This window comes from Accipiter gentilis, chromosome 31 (genome assembly GCF_929443795.1).
Source record: "Accipiter gentilis chromosome 31, bAccGen1.1, whole genome shotgun sequence".
Taxonomy (NCBI): domain Eukaryota; kingdom Metazoa; phylum Chordata; class Aves; order Accipitriformes; family Accipitridae; genus Astur; species Astur gentilis.
Genome location: NC_064910.1, coordinates 10,895,018 through 10,911,405, shown reverse-complemented (window position 1 = coordinate 10,911,405; position 16,388 = coordinate 10,895,018). Strand labels below are relative to the sequence as shown.

The 16,388-nt window shown below is 41.8% G+C and overlaps 1 protein-coding gene across 2 annotated transcripts in view; it reads left to right on the top strand.

The window, feature by feature from the left end:
* SLC9A7 (solute carrier family 9 member A7) overlaps nucleotides 1–16,388 on the top strand; it is a 76,517-nt gene that overhangs the window by 48,660 nt on the left and 11,469 nt on the right. The window contains exons 11-14 of one of the 2 annotated variants that reach the window (XM_049834403.1): nucleotides 182–293; nucleotides 1,651–1,804; nucleotides 9,044–9,103; nucleotides 13,999–14,062. In XM_049834403.1, the coding sequence (XP_049690360.1) occupies nucleotides 182–293; nucleotides 1,651–1,804; nucleotides 9,044–9,103; nucleotides 13,999–14,062 (390 nt within the window). The remainder of the gene's footprint in view (nucleotides 1–181; nucleotides 294–1,650; nucleotides 1,805–9,043; nucleotides 9,104–13,998; nucleotides 14,063–16,388) is intronic. The other variant, XM_049834404.1, reaches the window with a different exon arrangement.

Genomic DNA, 16,388 nt, shown 5'->3' with positions numbered 1-16,388 from the left:
TGTGCAATGAGCTCTGTATGCACATAATAGATGAAAGTCTGTTCTATGTAGACAGAGATAACAAGAACACTGGATATCATGATGTAAGCCTCTCACTAAAACAGAAGCTTCATGTTAGAGCCAGGTACCCAAGAGTGCATACCTCAGGAAAGTGAAATCCTTAACCCTCAGCTGTGAACAGATTGCAATCTTTTTGGGCAGAGCTGCACACATCTACCCTCTCTCATTCCTGTTGAATCTGGGCAGAAGGCATAAGATCAGCTGGAACTTTCAGCACATGATGATGTTTTCAGGTAAAAGCAAAAATGTTTGGTAAAGCAAAAAATCTTACTTTTAATGCATAAGCAATTTATAGTACTACCTTCTCCTTTTATAATCCACATCCATGCATCCTGAATAGAAGACTTAATGGTTGTTGCAGTGTGCCATCACTTATCTTTCAACCTTTACAGAAAGTGTGTCACATCTGGGAAGAGTGACATCTTGAAATGCCAGCTGCTGGCAGCAAGCAGTCACTTCATGTTGGGAATAGAGTATTTTCATTTGAAGTGCATCTGAAGGGGATAGGGGAATTGGGATGTATCTCTTCCAGAAAGTTATTTCTAGCTGAGAAGATGTACACATTGTGCAGAAACAGGTACCTGCTGAGAAAATCAAGGTGTATTTATGGGTGCCCTCTCCCACTTAGTTGAAGAAAGCAAGGTATTTGACTTAAACTCCCTTACGATTTCTGTCACACAGACAACTGTTTAAGTTTGTCATTTAAAGCAAATCATGGAGTCTGTGTCTAAACACGTGCATCCTCAAGAAGTGCTGGGGATGCCTCTGTACACAAGAGGGTGTAAAGAAGAGGGAGCCAGGCTATTTCCAGTAGTGCTCAGTGACAGGACCAGAGGCAGTGGGCACAAACTGAAATGCAGGAGGTTCCCTCTGAACATCAGGAAACACTTCTTACTGTGTCCAAGCACTGGCACAGGTTACCCAGAGAGGTTGTGGGATCTCCATCCTTGGAGATATTCAAAGGCCATCAGGATGTGGTCCTAGGCACCCTACTCCAGGTGACCCTGCTTCAGCAGGGACGTTGGACCAGATGACCTCAACCATTCTGTGATTCTGTGATACCCCTGCTTAGGTCTGCAGGTGGCCAAATGCCATGTCCTTGCTAGTGGAGTTTCATAAATGGGGCTGGGGGAGATTATAGTCGGCCTGTGAACATGTTATTAACTAGAGTATTTTTCCAGCTGATAACAATTTCATATAAAGGACTCATGCTTCAGTTATGGAATCAACTGGAAAAGTGTGTATTTTCATTTGGATTCAGGGAGCTGCTATAATGCATTCTGCTGTTGTCTGCAACTTCTTTCTTTGTTTCTGCATTTCTTTCCTGTTAGTTTCTGGAAATATTTACATCTTTTCTTAGCACTTGTGGATTCTATAAGTTACAGAAAACTACCAGGGCAAATTATGTTCTAAATAATCCCAGGGTATAATTTATCAGGGAACCTGAGGGAATTAAAACTTGCTGGAGTCCAGTGCTTTCTGCCTGTCACTTTGTGCCTGTGTGGCAGAGAGGGAGCAAGGAAAGATGCTGTGTTATAAATAGGCTCAGTTGCACTTCTGAAGCTCTGCTATTTCATTTTTTTCACATAGGTCTCAGGGGAGCCATGGCGTTTGCTCTAGCTATACGAGATACTGCTACCTACTCACATCAAATGATGTTCTCAACAACTCTCCTCATTGTCTTTTTCACTGTGTGGATTGTTGGTGGAGGTACAACTCCCATGCTGTCATGGCTGAACATCAGGTCAGTATGCAACTGCATGCTGGGGAAACTTCCCTTTTCAAGTGGCAGCTGTGCTAATTTGGGCATAGTCCTACAGAACTTGTTTGGTGCTTGCTGGAGTTGTTCTAGGTATTTAGAACATTATATTTTACAGAGGAAAGTGCTAGTGCAGGTTGGTGAAGAAAATGTACTGATGCTGCTGGGATTCAGCCTAAAGCTCTCTGATGCTCTGCAAGTAGGTATCTAGGTCCTTGTCAGCCCAGTAGGGTAGGGAATAGTGTTGCCAATACAGCAGCCCCTATATTGAAAAGAAAGAATCTATCTAGTCCCATATAAACTTCTCTTCCTATTGTACTAAGGCATTTCCCTGTTGTCTGGCTCTTGGTAATGGCCCTGTTATGTTTTTTTAAGTTAAATGGATTCTTTAGTGGGTGGTACTAAACTGAATGCACTTTAAACATCTATCCAAACAAACCTGTTGTTATCTAAACCACTGGGATAAATGGGATCCTGCTAGTCTTCCAGGTGTATTTCCTCCTGTTTTGAGAAGACCTGTGAAAATGGTGAGTAGCGTGATTATAGATGTTTGCCTGTAAATCCCGGCCAATACTTAGTGCTTTTGGGCTGAGAGTACATTCATGTTTGAGGATACTTATCAACAGAAGTGCTAGAGAATTGTGAATCGATCATTGTTGAAGACAAGGTATGTTGTTATTCTGTGAAAGTTTTGGCAGTTGGAGGGGCAAAGGTAAATAGAGTGGAATTAAAACAATGTACGCTGTACAAACCCTTCAGTGTGTTTTTCATATGTAAATTATTTGTGCTCTTTGGCACGTGAAAGCCTGCTTTGTCTTGCTTTCTAACTGTGCTAATCAGAGTTTGTATCCTATTGTCTTGTGATAGGATAGGAAAAAACAATCTTGGGTAAAACCAGTTTCAGTCTTTGGAAGAACTGATCATTCTTAGGGACTGGTGCTACTTTTGGAAAAGTTAAGTGGCAATAGGTAGCAGGTGCTTTCTAGGTTGGCAAAAACAAATAAAAATTGGATAGGATTCCCAGAAATACTTGTGAACTATTCTCATTGAAGGTAGCGTGCTTCCAGCCGGAGACCAGCATTTCAGCAGTCATTTACAGTATCACAGCTCTAACAGCAAACATTGGGAAATCACGGTTTCCTTGTTTTGGTGCCAAATGAATCCATTTCTGCCCTTTAAAACTGTCTTTAAATGCAAGTTCCAGATGTTTGGCTAGCACACCAGAAAGAAGCATCACGTCCATGTAGTCAGGCTCTCTGAAGGTCATGTCACTAGCAACAGGTAATGCAACACCTGGTGTGAAGTCAACAACAGAACAAATTCCAGTGCAGTTGTGTCATTAATGATCATGAGATACCACATCCAAACAATATTTCTAAGCCCAGCCTGACTGGTTTCTGTTCCCAGGTGAGAGCTGTGTAACAACCTTAAAAAGGTACCTGGAAGATAGTTGTGAAGTAGCAGCTTTTTTGGTTGTCGTCGTCCCGCCCACCGCGCATCGAGCCTAGGAAGGAGTTTATGGAAGCGTCCAAGAATGTGCACTTACTCCTTTAGCAGGACTAATCTGGTTCAGTAGTGAGACTCCGTGAGCCTGGCTGATGAATTGCTCCTGAAGGGAGAAAGGGCTAACACCGTATCTAAACTTGCAAAAATCATTCATGTGGCCAACAAGGCAGAACAGCTGGAAAAGCTATGATACCATTCCTAAAGTAGCTGCCAAAAGGCAGTTAGCCGAACCATAGTTTTGAGTGTTTAGCTGTAGTTTTTGGGGAAGATTTACTCACTCTTGCTAGTAAGCAGTAATTTTAACTGTCATTTGTTTGGCATGGTTGACAGAAAATAAATGGTTAACTTCCCTATTAAGTGAAGGGTATCATATAAACAAGGAGGTCTGCCTACAGCTGCCTTGATAGGCACTGCTCTATTGATCATAGGATCATTGAGGCTGGAAAACACCTTTAACCTAACACTGCCCTGTCCACCACTAAACCATGTCCCTAAGCACTGCATCTACACATCTTTTAAATACCTCCAGGGATGGTGACTCCACCATTTCCCTGGGCAGCCTGTTCCAATGCCTGACAACCCTCTCGGGAAAGAAATTTTTCCTAATATCCAACCTAAACCTCCCCTGGTGCAACTTGAGGCCATTTCCTCTCATCCTATCTCCAGCCACCTGACAGAAGAGACCAGAAGAGACCAGCACCCACCTCGCCACAACCCCCTTTCAGGTAGCTGTAGAGAGCGATAAGGTCTCCCCTCAGCCTCCTCTTCTCCAGACCAAACAGCCCCAGTTCCCTCAGCCGCGCCTCATCAGACTTGTGCTCCCGGCCCCTCACCAGCTCGGTTGCCCTTCTCTGGACACGCTCCAGCACCTCCATGTCTTTCCTGCAGTGAGGGGCCCAAAACTGAACACAGGACTCGAGGTGCGGCCTCACCAGTGCCCAGTACAGGGGGACGATCACCTCCCTGCTCCTGCTGGCCACGACATTTCTGATAGAGGCCAGGATGTCATTGGCCTTCTTGGCCACCTGGGCACACTGCTGGCTCATATTCAGCCAGCTGTCAACCAGTACCCCCAGGTTTTTCTCTGCTGGGCAGCTTCCAGCCCCTCTTCCCCCAGCCTGTAGCGCTGCGTGGGGTTGTTGTGACCCAAGTGCAGGACCCGGCACTTGGCCTTGTTGAACCTCGTACAGTTGGCCTCGGCCCATCGATCCAGACTGTCCAGATCCCTCTGTAGAGCCTTCCTGCCCTCCAGCAGATCGACCCTGCCTCCCAACTTGGTGTCATCTGCAACAACAGACGGTGGTGATGGAGGCTGCACTTTGAGATCTCATGAAATCAGAATTGTGCCAGGAGGTGGCAGCCGTCTGCCGCTGATGGAGAATTAGAAATTGTGCTGGTAAAGTACCCTCAGTGAAAGAGCACTTTCTGCTGGAAAGAAGTCCTGTCTGACCTTACAGATTTAAGAAAGGGACAAATTAGTTTCCAGCTGAATTTAAGAGATATGCTGCTTTTCTCTTTTCCATCCCTTTCTACCCAGTGGAAGAGGTAGCAGGAAGAAATGAAGATGAGATGCTGTCCCAGTGCCTTGCGCAGCAGCACAGTCTATAGTGCTGATGCAGTCCTGAGGCTGTGCAGTAGGTGACTTGTCCCTGGGGTGGCCTGGGATGCTTTCTGAGCCTTGGCACTTGCCCATTAGGTTAGATTGCAACAGGCTGGAAATAAGTAGTGTTCCCATACAGGATTATTTAGCAGAAAAGAGGTTAAAAGGTAAAAGGTAGCTTGCTTCCTAGATTAAGTGAAAAAACATAGGAAACTAATGCCATTTGTGTGTTGGACTTAAATGTCAGGATTTGTGTGGATTCCTAGAAGCCCAGCTCTGGTGTGAAGCTCACACCAGTTGTATCCTGGTTGACTTTGGCCTTTGTGGAGGGAAGGAAGGAAAGCCAGTCAGCCATGACAAAGTCCTCATGAAGTAGTTGGCCTTGCTGCAGTGTGGAGGTGAGGAGAAGACAAGGGCCTGCTTTAACAGAGTTGACCAAGCTGACTGACCCTTTAGGCTGGTTTAGCTTGCCTGGTCATTGTGTGGCAGAGTGGCATTACTGTAATCCTGTGGGCAGTGGTCGCCCATCAGTGGGGTTTCTGGGTGGTCCCTTCAGTAGTTCCTGCAGGCTGTGGGGGGCTGAGCTTTTTCCCTATGAACTGCAGGTGCATGTCTGTTGTACTGGGCCAGTCAGAGGAGCTAAGACAGATGTCAACGCCGACGGGTCTTGTTTAAGGTTGTGCCTGCACAATTTAATAGAACAGTACCAGAGAGCAGACTCCAGCCAAGACTTTCAGCCTGGCTTGTTACCAGTACGTTTGTGGGGAGGCAGTTGCGTGCATGCACGGGGCCATGCCTACACAAGGATCCAGAACTGCTTTGCTGTGGCTTAGAAGCAGAGGCACATGATTCTGGCTGCACCATTAATTGTATAGCAATTGGGATGCATGCTTTGTTCTTCACTTCTGGTCACCCCTTCTTTCCCATGATGTGAAATATATTAAAAGCGGGCGAGGGATAGAGAGGCTAACATGAAAATTAAGTTTTGGTAAAGTAAAAAGCAGTGTAAGGAGGAAGACAGGCAAAAATGCCCTCCACCTCCCCTTGCCTGTTCTGAATGTCTGAAGCAATTGAAGAGCAGGTATGTTTCCAGGGAGGGTATGTTACCAGTGTACCAGGGTCCACTGATCAGGCTTAAATGTACAGCTAAGCAGAGGGCCTATGGTTTGTAGCAAAGACTTAACTTTAGTTTATTGCTTAACTGGGTGGGAAAGTGAGGTCATGACAGCAAAATCTGAGTAAAAAATAATGGAATCTTTAGATGCTTTTGGTTTCTGCCACTTGATGTTGAGCAAGTTAAAAATTAACACCAGAAACTGGAGTTAAAGCCATGATGTCATGTGTTTGAATTTCTTGGCTGTCTATCAGTGAGACATATCCAAGCACGTGAGTGGTAAACAGTTATACTTTTCTAGGAGTATATTATTTTTGTTCTTAGAAACTAAAGCATGACTTGGATATTAAAAATATAGTCTCATCCTTTGAGACTAAAACAAAGAAACAATTTCCTGCCTGAAGTTTTAACAGTTTCAGCAAACTCGAGAGTCCTGCAAATCAAAACCACTGGCAAGGTTCCTCTTTTCAGAAAAGTAGCTGACTTATCGTTTCATTTATCTGTCACAGGAAAAAAGGGAACTCCTAGCATTTGTATTGCAAAATAATGTTTTTTCCATTTTTCATTAGAGGTTATTGACCTGGCTCTTTTCATGTTGAATGAAGCAACACATAAATTAATGCCTTCCTGTCCTTCATAATCTGCTTCAAATGAGGAAGTTTGTGTTTATTTTAATGAAGTAATTTCAGTTATACATAGCAACCTTTTTCTAAATCTTAAAGCATTATATCTTTCAATTTAAAATATTTTAGGTATCTTTCTACCATAAAAGTTAAAGGTTGCACAGCCAATGTCAGCTTTGATATTTACTGCCTTATGTCTGACTTTGCAAATACAATCTTTTTAAGAGCTTTCTATTTAGTGATATATTTTTTTTCTTTGAATGAGCAAACTAAAAAAGAAATCTGGAAACACTAACTCTCACATAGCTGCTATGTGAACTACCAAACTATGCGGGATGGTGGTAAAACTGACAGCTTGGTGGCAGTCTCAGGTTATACCTTATTATCTTACACAGGGTGGTCCAACAATAAAATGTGCATTTCTTAAATACTATGCCTCAGTGTGCTGTGATGGCAGGAGGTGAGTGTTGATGCTGGGATCCAGACTTGTGTTATGTTCCAGACTGCAGTGGGGAATGTCTGATAGGAGGTTACATCCTTCTGTTTTGCAGCCTGTTTCCGTTATTCTACAATTTAGATTCTTCACTTTACTGCCTTCTAGCTGCTCTCTGCTGCCCTTGAAGGGCAGATGCACAGACACAGGTGCTGTCCCTTTACCACTGTTGTGGACTTTTTCCTTTCATATGTTTTTCTGCACTTTCTCCAGTCGCCTTTCCAGATCTAGCTTCTCCCGTCTTCGTCCTTCTTTCCCAATCTCTAGTTTCTCATCATCAATCTTGAATCTGTCTTACTGGAGGTGCAGTGCAGTCTCTGAACCTCCAGCCTCACCTTTCTGGGCCTTTCCCTTGGCAGGACAGAGCTTGGCGTCTCTTTTGTATGTCTGGAAGTAAGCATGGGAGATGCTTCTTTATCTCTGTTCTTGTGCTCTGAGACATAGCAATTCACACCAGAGAGAAAAAGTGTGGGAGAGGCCCAGACCCTGTAGGAATTGGGTTGAGATATATCTAGAGCACATGGGTGTTAGGGGTTTAACTGCCAAGCTCTGGCAAGCCTCAGCAGGCAGTTTCAAGAGTCACTGTCTTGGTTAGGTCAAGTAAAGAAATACTCAAAGGCACCTTAAAACCAACCTGAAACAACTTTTCCTAATTCCAGGGGTTTTTTAGTGATTGGGCTTTATTTTTTAAAAAAAACCATGGTGGTGGGAGTTTTCTTCTTCCTCAGCCATCTTCTGAGGAACAATTGAACTCTTCCAAAATAGCTAAAATTTTCCAAAAATGCTGCGCTCGTTTTAGACATCTGGGAAAACTTCAGTATACTGATTTGGCAAAGATACAGCAAAGAGAGAGAAGTCATGGAAAGGAAGTTATTGGACAGGTTTTAATTTTAGTTTTTTCTGCATATGTAGAGCCATCTCAGTGTTGGCCTTTTGGGGCAGAGTGCTCTGACCTGGAGTGTATGTCAGTATGGGAGAACTATTGAACCAGCAATCCAAAACAAATCTGTCCAAAGTCTGGTATTTGCCTCGGCCTTCAAGGATTAGATGAGTGCATGTTCTTCATAGCACAAGCTATGGCCTTAAATATTTGGTTCATTAAGTTGTCAGCCTGTAGTCAGGGTGTGTCCACCTGCTCTTTGTAAAGTGAGGGCTCCGGATTTCTGATCATCTGGGCTTTTATTTCACATATTCATGTAGCATGCCTTCATGGAAAAACAGGGGGGGGAAAAACCCACAGGCTGCTAAAGTGTTTACATGGAAAATATTAGAAACCAAACATGCTTTCACTTCTGTTTTTCTTTTTTAAATACAACTGAAAAAGGCAAAGCAAGGACTAAAAATGCACTCTGCTATAACTGGGGATTAATTATATTAAAGATTGTTAGTTAAACCAACGGAGTGATTTAGTACATATTACCAGTTGTTTTGGACTCTCTGAAACTAGGCAGTATTGATGGCCTCTTTCATGTATGCATACCTTCCTGTGATTATGTTCTCTAATGACTTTTTCTCTTTTAGACTATGTGCAGGTCCGAAGTGGTAGGAATTGTCTTAGATCAGCTTTGTTTCTGTGTAGCAGCTCTCGAGAGCTATTGAATCTAATTTTCTGGGGAAGGTAGCCTGTCATGAATACAGGCGTTTTGCCAGCCTGAATCTGAATGAATGAAGAATATTACTGGACATCTCAATCATGGTGCTGCTGTTGTTAATTTTTATGATTTTTGTCACTTTGTCATTGTTGTGCCATCCTTATTCTTGTATGCTTTGTCTTTTTTCATTGGGTAGGGGTTGTTTTGTTGGTTTGCTTTGTTTTGCTAAGGAGTTCTGTAAAGCTACCATCACATGAGCATTTTGTTACTCACATTGCATTCTTGTGCTGTACCAGAGTTCGTGATCATGTTCCATCGGTGGAAGAGATGAGTGAAAGCCGCTGGCTGTATTTCAGGTGACACTGTGCTTTCCTTGATACAAAATTAACGTGGTGCTTGGCTTTCTTCATCTTTATAACACTGTGTGCTTATTTTTTTTCTATACTATGGCATGCTGCTGTTGCTTTTCCTTTTCTCCGGAGTGCTGTAGATGTTCCTCAATTCTGAGTCTGTTCTCTTCTTCTGAGCTGGCAGAGCGTGGATCGCACATGTCTTTAGCTTAAAAAAAAAACAAAACCACAAAACACCACATCCTTTAACTCTTTGTATGGGTAATTAATGAAGCAAAACTAGCATCTCTGGCCTGGGAAGACTTGAAAGCTGAGAAGTCATGGGTGTGATCCTATGATCCTTAATCACGCAGGTATTCTTAATCATTCCCTGGGGTTATTTCATACAACTGTTCAGGTTGGAAGGGACTTCATAGATGATTTAACCCAGCCTCTTTGGGGATGCATTTTAAAAACTGAGGGTTATCACATTGCTTTATAGCAAGATGCTAATAAGAGTGAAGATTAACCAGAATCCTAGTTTTTTCTGGTTGATGGTTTCTAGAACTGGTAAGTGGAGAGAGAGAGAAGGAAAAAAACCAAACCAACAAATCTTTGTGGCATCTATAGGGGAACATGTATTTTTGTGTGTGTGTGTGTGTGTATAAAAAAAATATACAGAATATTTATGTAAAGAAAACTCTTTGGGCTGGGGCAATGGTAAGTTTTTCATGTATCCTGTCACACTTCAAGGTTCCCAGCAAACTACTAAATATGCCAGAGATGCAGTACATTAGCTTGTACAGAGAGTCTGAGAACTATTATCTATTGCAGTCATTCTTGGCTGTTGCCACAGTAATTACATATGCTAGAATGTAATAAAGCCTGGTATTTTGGTTACTTGTCAGCTATGTGTTACAGGACCTTGGAAAGGTTTTTGAAGTGTCAGAAGAGATGGTTCCACCCATTTTAAAATGATGTAGTGGAGAACTTGAAGTAGTTCTATCTGCTTTTTTTACCATTCCTTTCTATACATTTAGTTTCCATTTGCATTCCACATTTTGTGTGTCAGCCATTTTATGCCACACTGTTTAAATTACTGAATTATACGTAGGCTTAGCATTTGAGGGATCAAACCTGAGTAACTGTTCTCCTACATGTGACGCTGGAGTTGTAGCTGTAGAATAAGGACCAGGAAGGTCAGGAGTCAGTTAAGAGTAGAAACACAGGGCTTTGGTATTGGGAGTTAGGAGCTCAGTGGTAGTCCCTTTGCTGTTACAGAGCTCTTAAAGCATGAAAAGCCTTTTATGCCTTAAAAAAATACTTTCACTAGGGAGGAGTGAAGAAATATACTTAAAATGGATTAGTTTTTACGCTTGTCTACAGATTCCAGTAAACTTCCCAAGGCAGAAATAAAGATGGCTGAACTTTATGTACTAGTAACTGTCTGTACTGAAGTTTTAAGGTATCGGATCAAACACTGAATTGATGGCAGTGGGGGAAATAGATGGACTTTTTACCAGTTTGGGGATATATATTCATTGTTACAGCTGAAAGACTGCTCATATTCTTCATCTGACATCTGCTTTTTAAGAGTTAGCTGTTTGAATCGCTACTGTACACCCTCAGGGAATCCACACACAACTGCTGCAGTCGGCTTTCAGAAAGGGTGGAGGGGAAAACAAAGATGCTTGCTGGCATCTGCGCTACCCTGGCCTTGGCTGTCCCGCAGCTGACGTGCCCCTCGGTCCCCATCACATAGGCTGTGCCTCTTCAACAAAGCACTGTTTTCAACCAGAGCTTGCTCACCTGCCTTCCTGCTAGGGGTTTGAGCAAAACACCACAGTCATTAGCAAGGCTACCCTCTCTGTGCCCCTGATCTCTGAGAGAAGATCTATGTAAATCAATCCAGTAACACTTTTTCTTAATTTAAGAAGTGGTTAAATAAATGAGAACGGATATTGGCCTTTACAGCACGTTTAAATTACGGAAAGCTTTTTAAATGTGCTTAAGGATGTGAGAGGAATTTTTTTTTTCTTTTAACCACCAGAAAAAAATTATTGAAGATATACATGCATCAGCTTTACTTGTACGTTTAATTATGGAAATAATTAAGTAAAGATGAAGTAACTAAATGTTTTCTGTGCTTCTCTCCACTGTAAAGGAGGTTGGGAGAGACTTGACTGGTTTTTGGTGATAAAGATGTTTCAGTTGATGATAAAGAAGAGGCTTTCTTAGAAATTTCAGGACAGGGCCTGCAAAAACATAATGCTTGTCATGAGACCAGGGTGTATATATCTTGAAACTTGCTACAAAAAAAATAAAGCTTCCTATACAATTCATGCTAGAGTAGAGGATAAGAGACACAGTATGCTGGTTGAAAGATGCAAAAAAGTCATTGTGGGCATTCAAAATAGTAATGTATTTTGTGTTAATCTGCGAACTAAGCAACACACTTTGCAACATGAACTTAAAAAAAAAAGTTATTTGTAGAAAAGAATTAGTTAGAAATACTCAAAATATAAATTCAGCTGAAGAATAACTTTGAAAAAAATTTTTAAATGGACAAGTCTGTGTTGATGTACTATTTCAATATTGAAAGAAATATCTGTAGTAAGAATTCTTTTCTAAAAGGTGAACCATTTTAATACAGAAAACCTCTCCTTTCCTCTTCGGCACAATAGTGAACCCAAACACCTGGCCTGTGATGTACTATGACTTCTCACTGAACAGTATGGTCATCCTGCTTTGGTCTTCCACTAAGCCCCCATCCCCTGTCTAAGGGGGGATCCCTCCAAACAAATGCACAACCTTCTAAGTCAAGTAAAAGCTGAGACATTCCGAATTGTTTGGTTTTCTTATGTACTGTCAAGTGAATGGGTAGCCTGGTGAGTTAAAACTATTTAGGGAATGCAAGCTATGTTCATCTTGTGGAATGAGTTTCTTGAACTGTTCATATTGCCAGCTGCACAGCTAACATGAGCGTGGCTGGTGTGCGTAACGCGTTCAGCCTCCCCAATGTGCAGCTGGAGTTTGGAAAGCCACAAATCTTTTTATTTTATTTTTATGTGTATTTATAAAGGAATGTGCAATCTTACATATATATTGCCCTACTGAGCGTGTTTCCTGATGTTGCTTGTCAGCTTGCTGCGTGAGGCTTCATTAGGTAACTAGTTTGTCTGCAGAAAACCCTTCTTACCATGTCTTCACTGCCTAAGCAGTAACATCTAAGCCCTCGTAACCTTTCAGAGCTCTTGTGTGTGGCATTTTATTATAGCATGTGTTACAACCCAGTACCCAATCTGTCTGCCCAGTGTTCCCTTAAACTGGTGAAGCTTTTCAGTCTTGAGGCTGGTCAGTGCCAATGAACTCCCAGGCCAAATGTACCTGTATGTGGAAAAAGGAAGTGATGAGGAAAGAAAAGAGACTCAGGAAAAAATCCAAGCAGAGGACTGGATCAACACTAGCTCTATATGAGGCTGCTTCAGGCTGTCTTAGAGTGGTTTTCTGGATTTTCCCTGAACTACGTTAAGTCATGTGAGGCCTTGGATTGGCTGTGAGTCCACAAGGGTGACTTAAAACATTAGTTCAATGCCTGCTTTTCTTCTTCTGTTCTATTAGAAAGTGCTGCCCTGGAAGTTATTTGAAGGTGTGCCTTTTTAGTTTGATCCGTGCCATCTTCTGTGCCTGAAGGTAAATCATGTCTGCATCACTGCTTGCCTTATGCAAGTGTTTATCCCTGGGACACACAAATGATATGGTCTTACCAGTGAGGTTCTGTTGGTTTCTGGTGATCCTCAGAGATGTTGTATAAACACCATGGCTAGAAGTAGCTGACACAAAGTCTAAGTAACAAGGGAATTGCACTAAACCGGCTCAGTCCCTTCTAAGAGAGGGGAAATGAAGAAGTTAGCCATTTCAGACAATATGTTTTTGTTATTGCATGCTTTTTCCTACACTTATTATTCAACATGGTAGGACAGAATCACATTTGAGACTGACAATCTTACCTAACATTTGAGGTTGGAGGTCTAGGTTCTACAAGAGAGCACGGAGATTAAGGCATGAATAGGATTTAAAACTAGACAAATCTAATCTTAACAAATAGCTACCCCCAAAACAGACCAGAAAAACCTGAACATAATTACAAGGATTAAATACCCATCTTGGATAGGAGCACTACGTGAAAGGATGGTTCAGTAATAAGATGCTTGCTAACTATGCAAAAGCAAGTAGACAGTTTCTTAGTAATATATTATTCTGTAATCATCCACCATTTCATTGTACAGACCCTCCCTCACTCAGGTGGGAGGCTGGACTAGACAGACCTTTTGTTAATCCACTGTGGCTGTGTTGTGTTAGGTGAATGAAACTTGCAGCAAATTAATATTATGCGTCTTTATAAAATATTTTTGTTGCTTCACACTGCATTAAGACTTGGGGTGTGTGGCTTTTTTAAATCATATATTTGAGCCATTCTCAGGCCTATCTGGCAGCAAAGTTATTTGCTGCGTCAAATATTTAGACTGCACTTATCCTTAGTCTTTAGTTTCTTGCTGCTGGGCATGAGGGATGTTCTCCACTGAAGAGGATGTCACCCACAGTTCACCTTTTAAGCCAAAAATTGTATTTTCCAGTGTCCTAAAAGAATTGGCAACAAAGGTAAGCAGTTAAAGTTGATGTTGAGTTGGAGTTATAACTGTTATCTACAGGTAGTTGCTGCTTGAGTGAAGAAGTATCTTGTTTATAACTATGTAACTGCAGGGGAGTAATGGACAGCTCTTCCTCACACTATTCTTACAGCATCTCTGAATGCAGCTTTGCTGGGTGCTTAAAGTGCTTCTAAAATGCATTCTGCCAAACTTGCAGCATTTGCAACCCTCAGTAACGCCACTTGCTTTGTTTTCCTAATGTTTCTGTAGGGTTGGGGTTGACCCAGATCAGGATCCTCCACCTACTAATGACAGCTTTCAAGTCTTACAAGGAGTAAGTAATTACATAACTTCTCTATTAGGCTGATGTTATTTTATAACTAAGATGATAAAGAACTGCAGAAGCTATGCGTATGGATAAAACCTTCCTCTCCTAGCTGGCAAGTCAGTAACGCATTTTACTTTGTAATATTCAAGCAATGCCCACCAAAAAAACTTTCTGTGGTATTGGGTCTAATGCTGCAGCGTTCTAACTTTTGCTTTTATGTATAAATATAAGGCATCAAAAACCTTCCCAAATCCACTAATACACTCTATTTAACAATGTGCTTTCTTCTTCTCCATCTACCCAACATGCTTGCTTTTAACATGCTACAGCATAAAGAGTCCTCCCCAAGACTGAACCAGAGGTAATCCTCGTGGCTTCTGTTCAGTAATTGACACCAAATTTTGACCCTTGTACTTGCTTATAGTCAAAGATGATCCAATCTTGGCTCCTGTATACCATACCACAAGGCAGCTGGATCTTGCCTGTACTATCTACCACCTGTATGAGGCAAAAGGAGCACTGGAAAATTGTCATTTACATTCAGCAAACTGTTGCTGTGAATCTTTAGTGCAGTTTTCTGTGCATCAGTAACAAGCCAAGAGTTTACTTTTTTCTCCCTGCAATATACTATTGGCAAACAAGACTATCAAAAGAATGTTGTTCATAGCAGAAATTTCAGTTTTCTTCATCTATAAACTGAGTGAATTCACAGGAGGAGTGAAAGGTCTGGGGGAAAAAACCTCAAACAACCCAACATTTCCTGAGGCTTAACTGCGAGCTTCCTCTGTCCAGGCCTTAGTTTACACTCTCCCAGAGTACTGCTTGACACTAATTGTTCAGTAGCACAACCGGTTGCTTATGTAGGAACCTGCTGGAGGAAGCTGAATGACAGGGAAGACAGATGACTTTGGACCCAGAGGATGCTTAGGGTGCAAGTGTGTAAAATCTGCTTTGTAAACCTCAGGTTGTGCGATGCTGGTGTTCAGGCTGGTCACAGATACGTGCACGGGATTCTTGCTGTATTTGTGATCAGGTTTCTTAGTAGTGGTTTCTCCTGTCTTGCCTCTTTTTTTTTTTTTTTTCCTTTTGGTCACAGGTTGTACAGGTAAGAATTACTTGATCAGGAAGCATCTCTCACATTGCAGAAACCGCATTAGGCATCTCTGTGTTCTTTGTTAAAGCCTGTGTCCAGCACACAAAATAGATTCTGAAATGGTAGGTTTGGGTACCAAAAAGGGTGAACTTGGTTTTGTATCTATCTGGAAGCAACCAGAAGGGCAGGACTCAAAACAGCTTTTACAATGAAGGCCACAGTTATTGCATAAAACCAAGGTTCGGAAGTGGTATCATGGTAAGATGGCTTTGGCCAGTTCAGATGGAGCTTGTCAGTATTTGAGGAATTACTTTAACAGGAAACAGAGCATGGGTATTCTGTTCTCATTCAGTTCCATGTCTGGGTGGAAATATCTTGTCTGCTTTTTTCCCATGTAAACATAAACCACGCACCCATTTGTTTCCCTCTTTAGCTGTGCATTGCATTCCTAATGGAGTCCATTAGTCAGTTCCCTTTGGATTCTTCTTTCTTTCACCAAGCCAAGATTAGCAGCATGTCACAGTTGAAGAAAATATATTATTCGGGATGGGGTGGGAGTGAAAATACACTAAGCTTTAACTCTTGGTGGATTATGGATTTTTTGCAGATCAGGAGTACACAGGGCAATCCTGTCTGGTTCTTTTCCAGTAGTTTGGAAGACGATTCATACAAGGCATTCTTACTTCATCTGTTTTCCTGTGTTTAACTTTGACCTCTGTCCAAAAAAGAAAAACCAAAAAAACCCCCAAAACAACAAAAAGAACCCCAAACCAACCCACCCCAAAAACCAAAACAGTAACAAAAGTAAAAATAAATGCAGCTGCAGATCAGCTGGTGTGATGACTTTCAGCACAGCTAGTGAAGGGATTATATTTAACACTGTTAGCGCTTCTGAGGTTGATCTAGCACTTAGAAAATTTGCATGATCTTCCTCAATTGTGATTTTATATGGATTCCCTGTTAAGCATGTTTCTTTTCAGTGTGATATATTTCATCAGGTTTGTGATAGTTTATCAGATATGGTAAATTCCCTTGTTCTTCCAAGGAAGTAATAGGCTTAAGGAAAGAACATCAAATAGACCTAGAGTTAAGGAAGCCAACCAAGCGATGAAGAGGGATCAGTCTGGATTATTCCAGCTCATTTATTAGGGGAGGGGGATGGGGATGAGACATCAGTGAGGCTTATTTGTCAGTTTTGGACTTATTTCTATATCCATTACCGCATTAACTATGCAATAA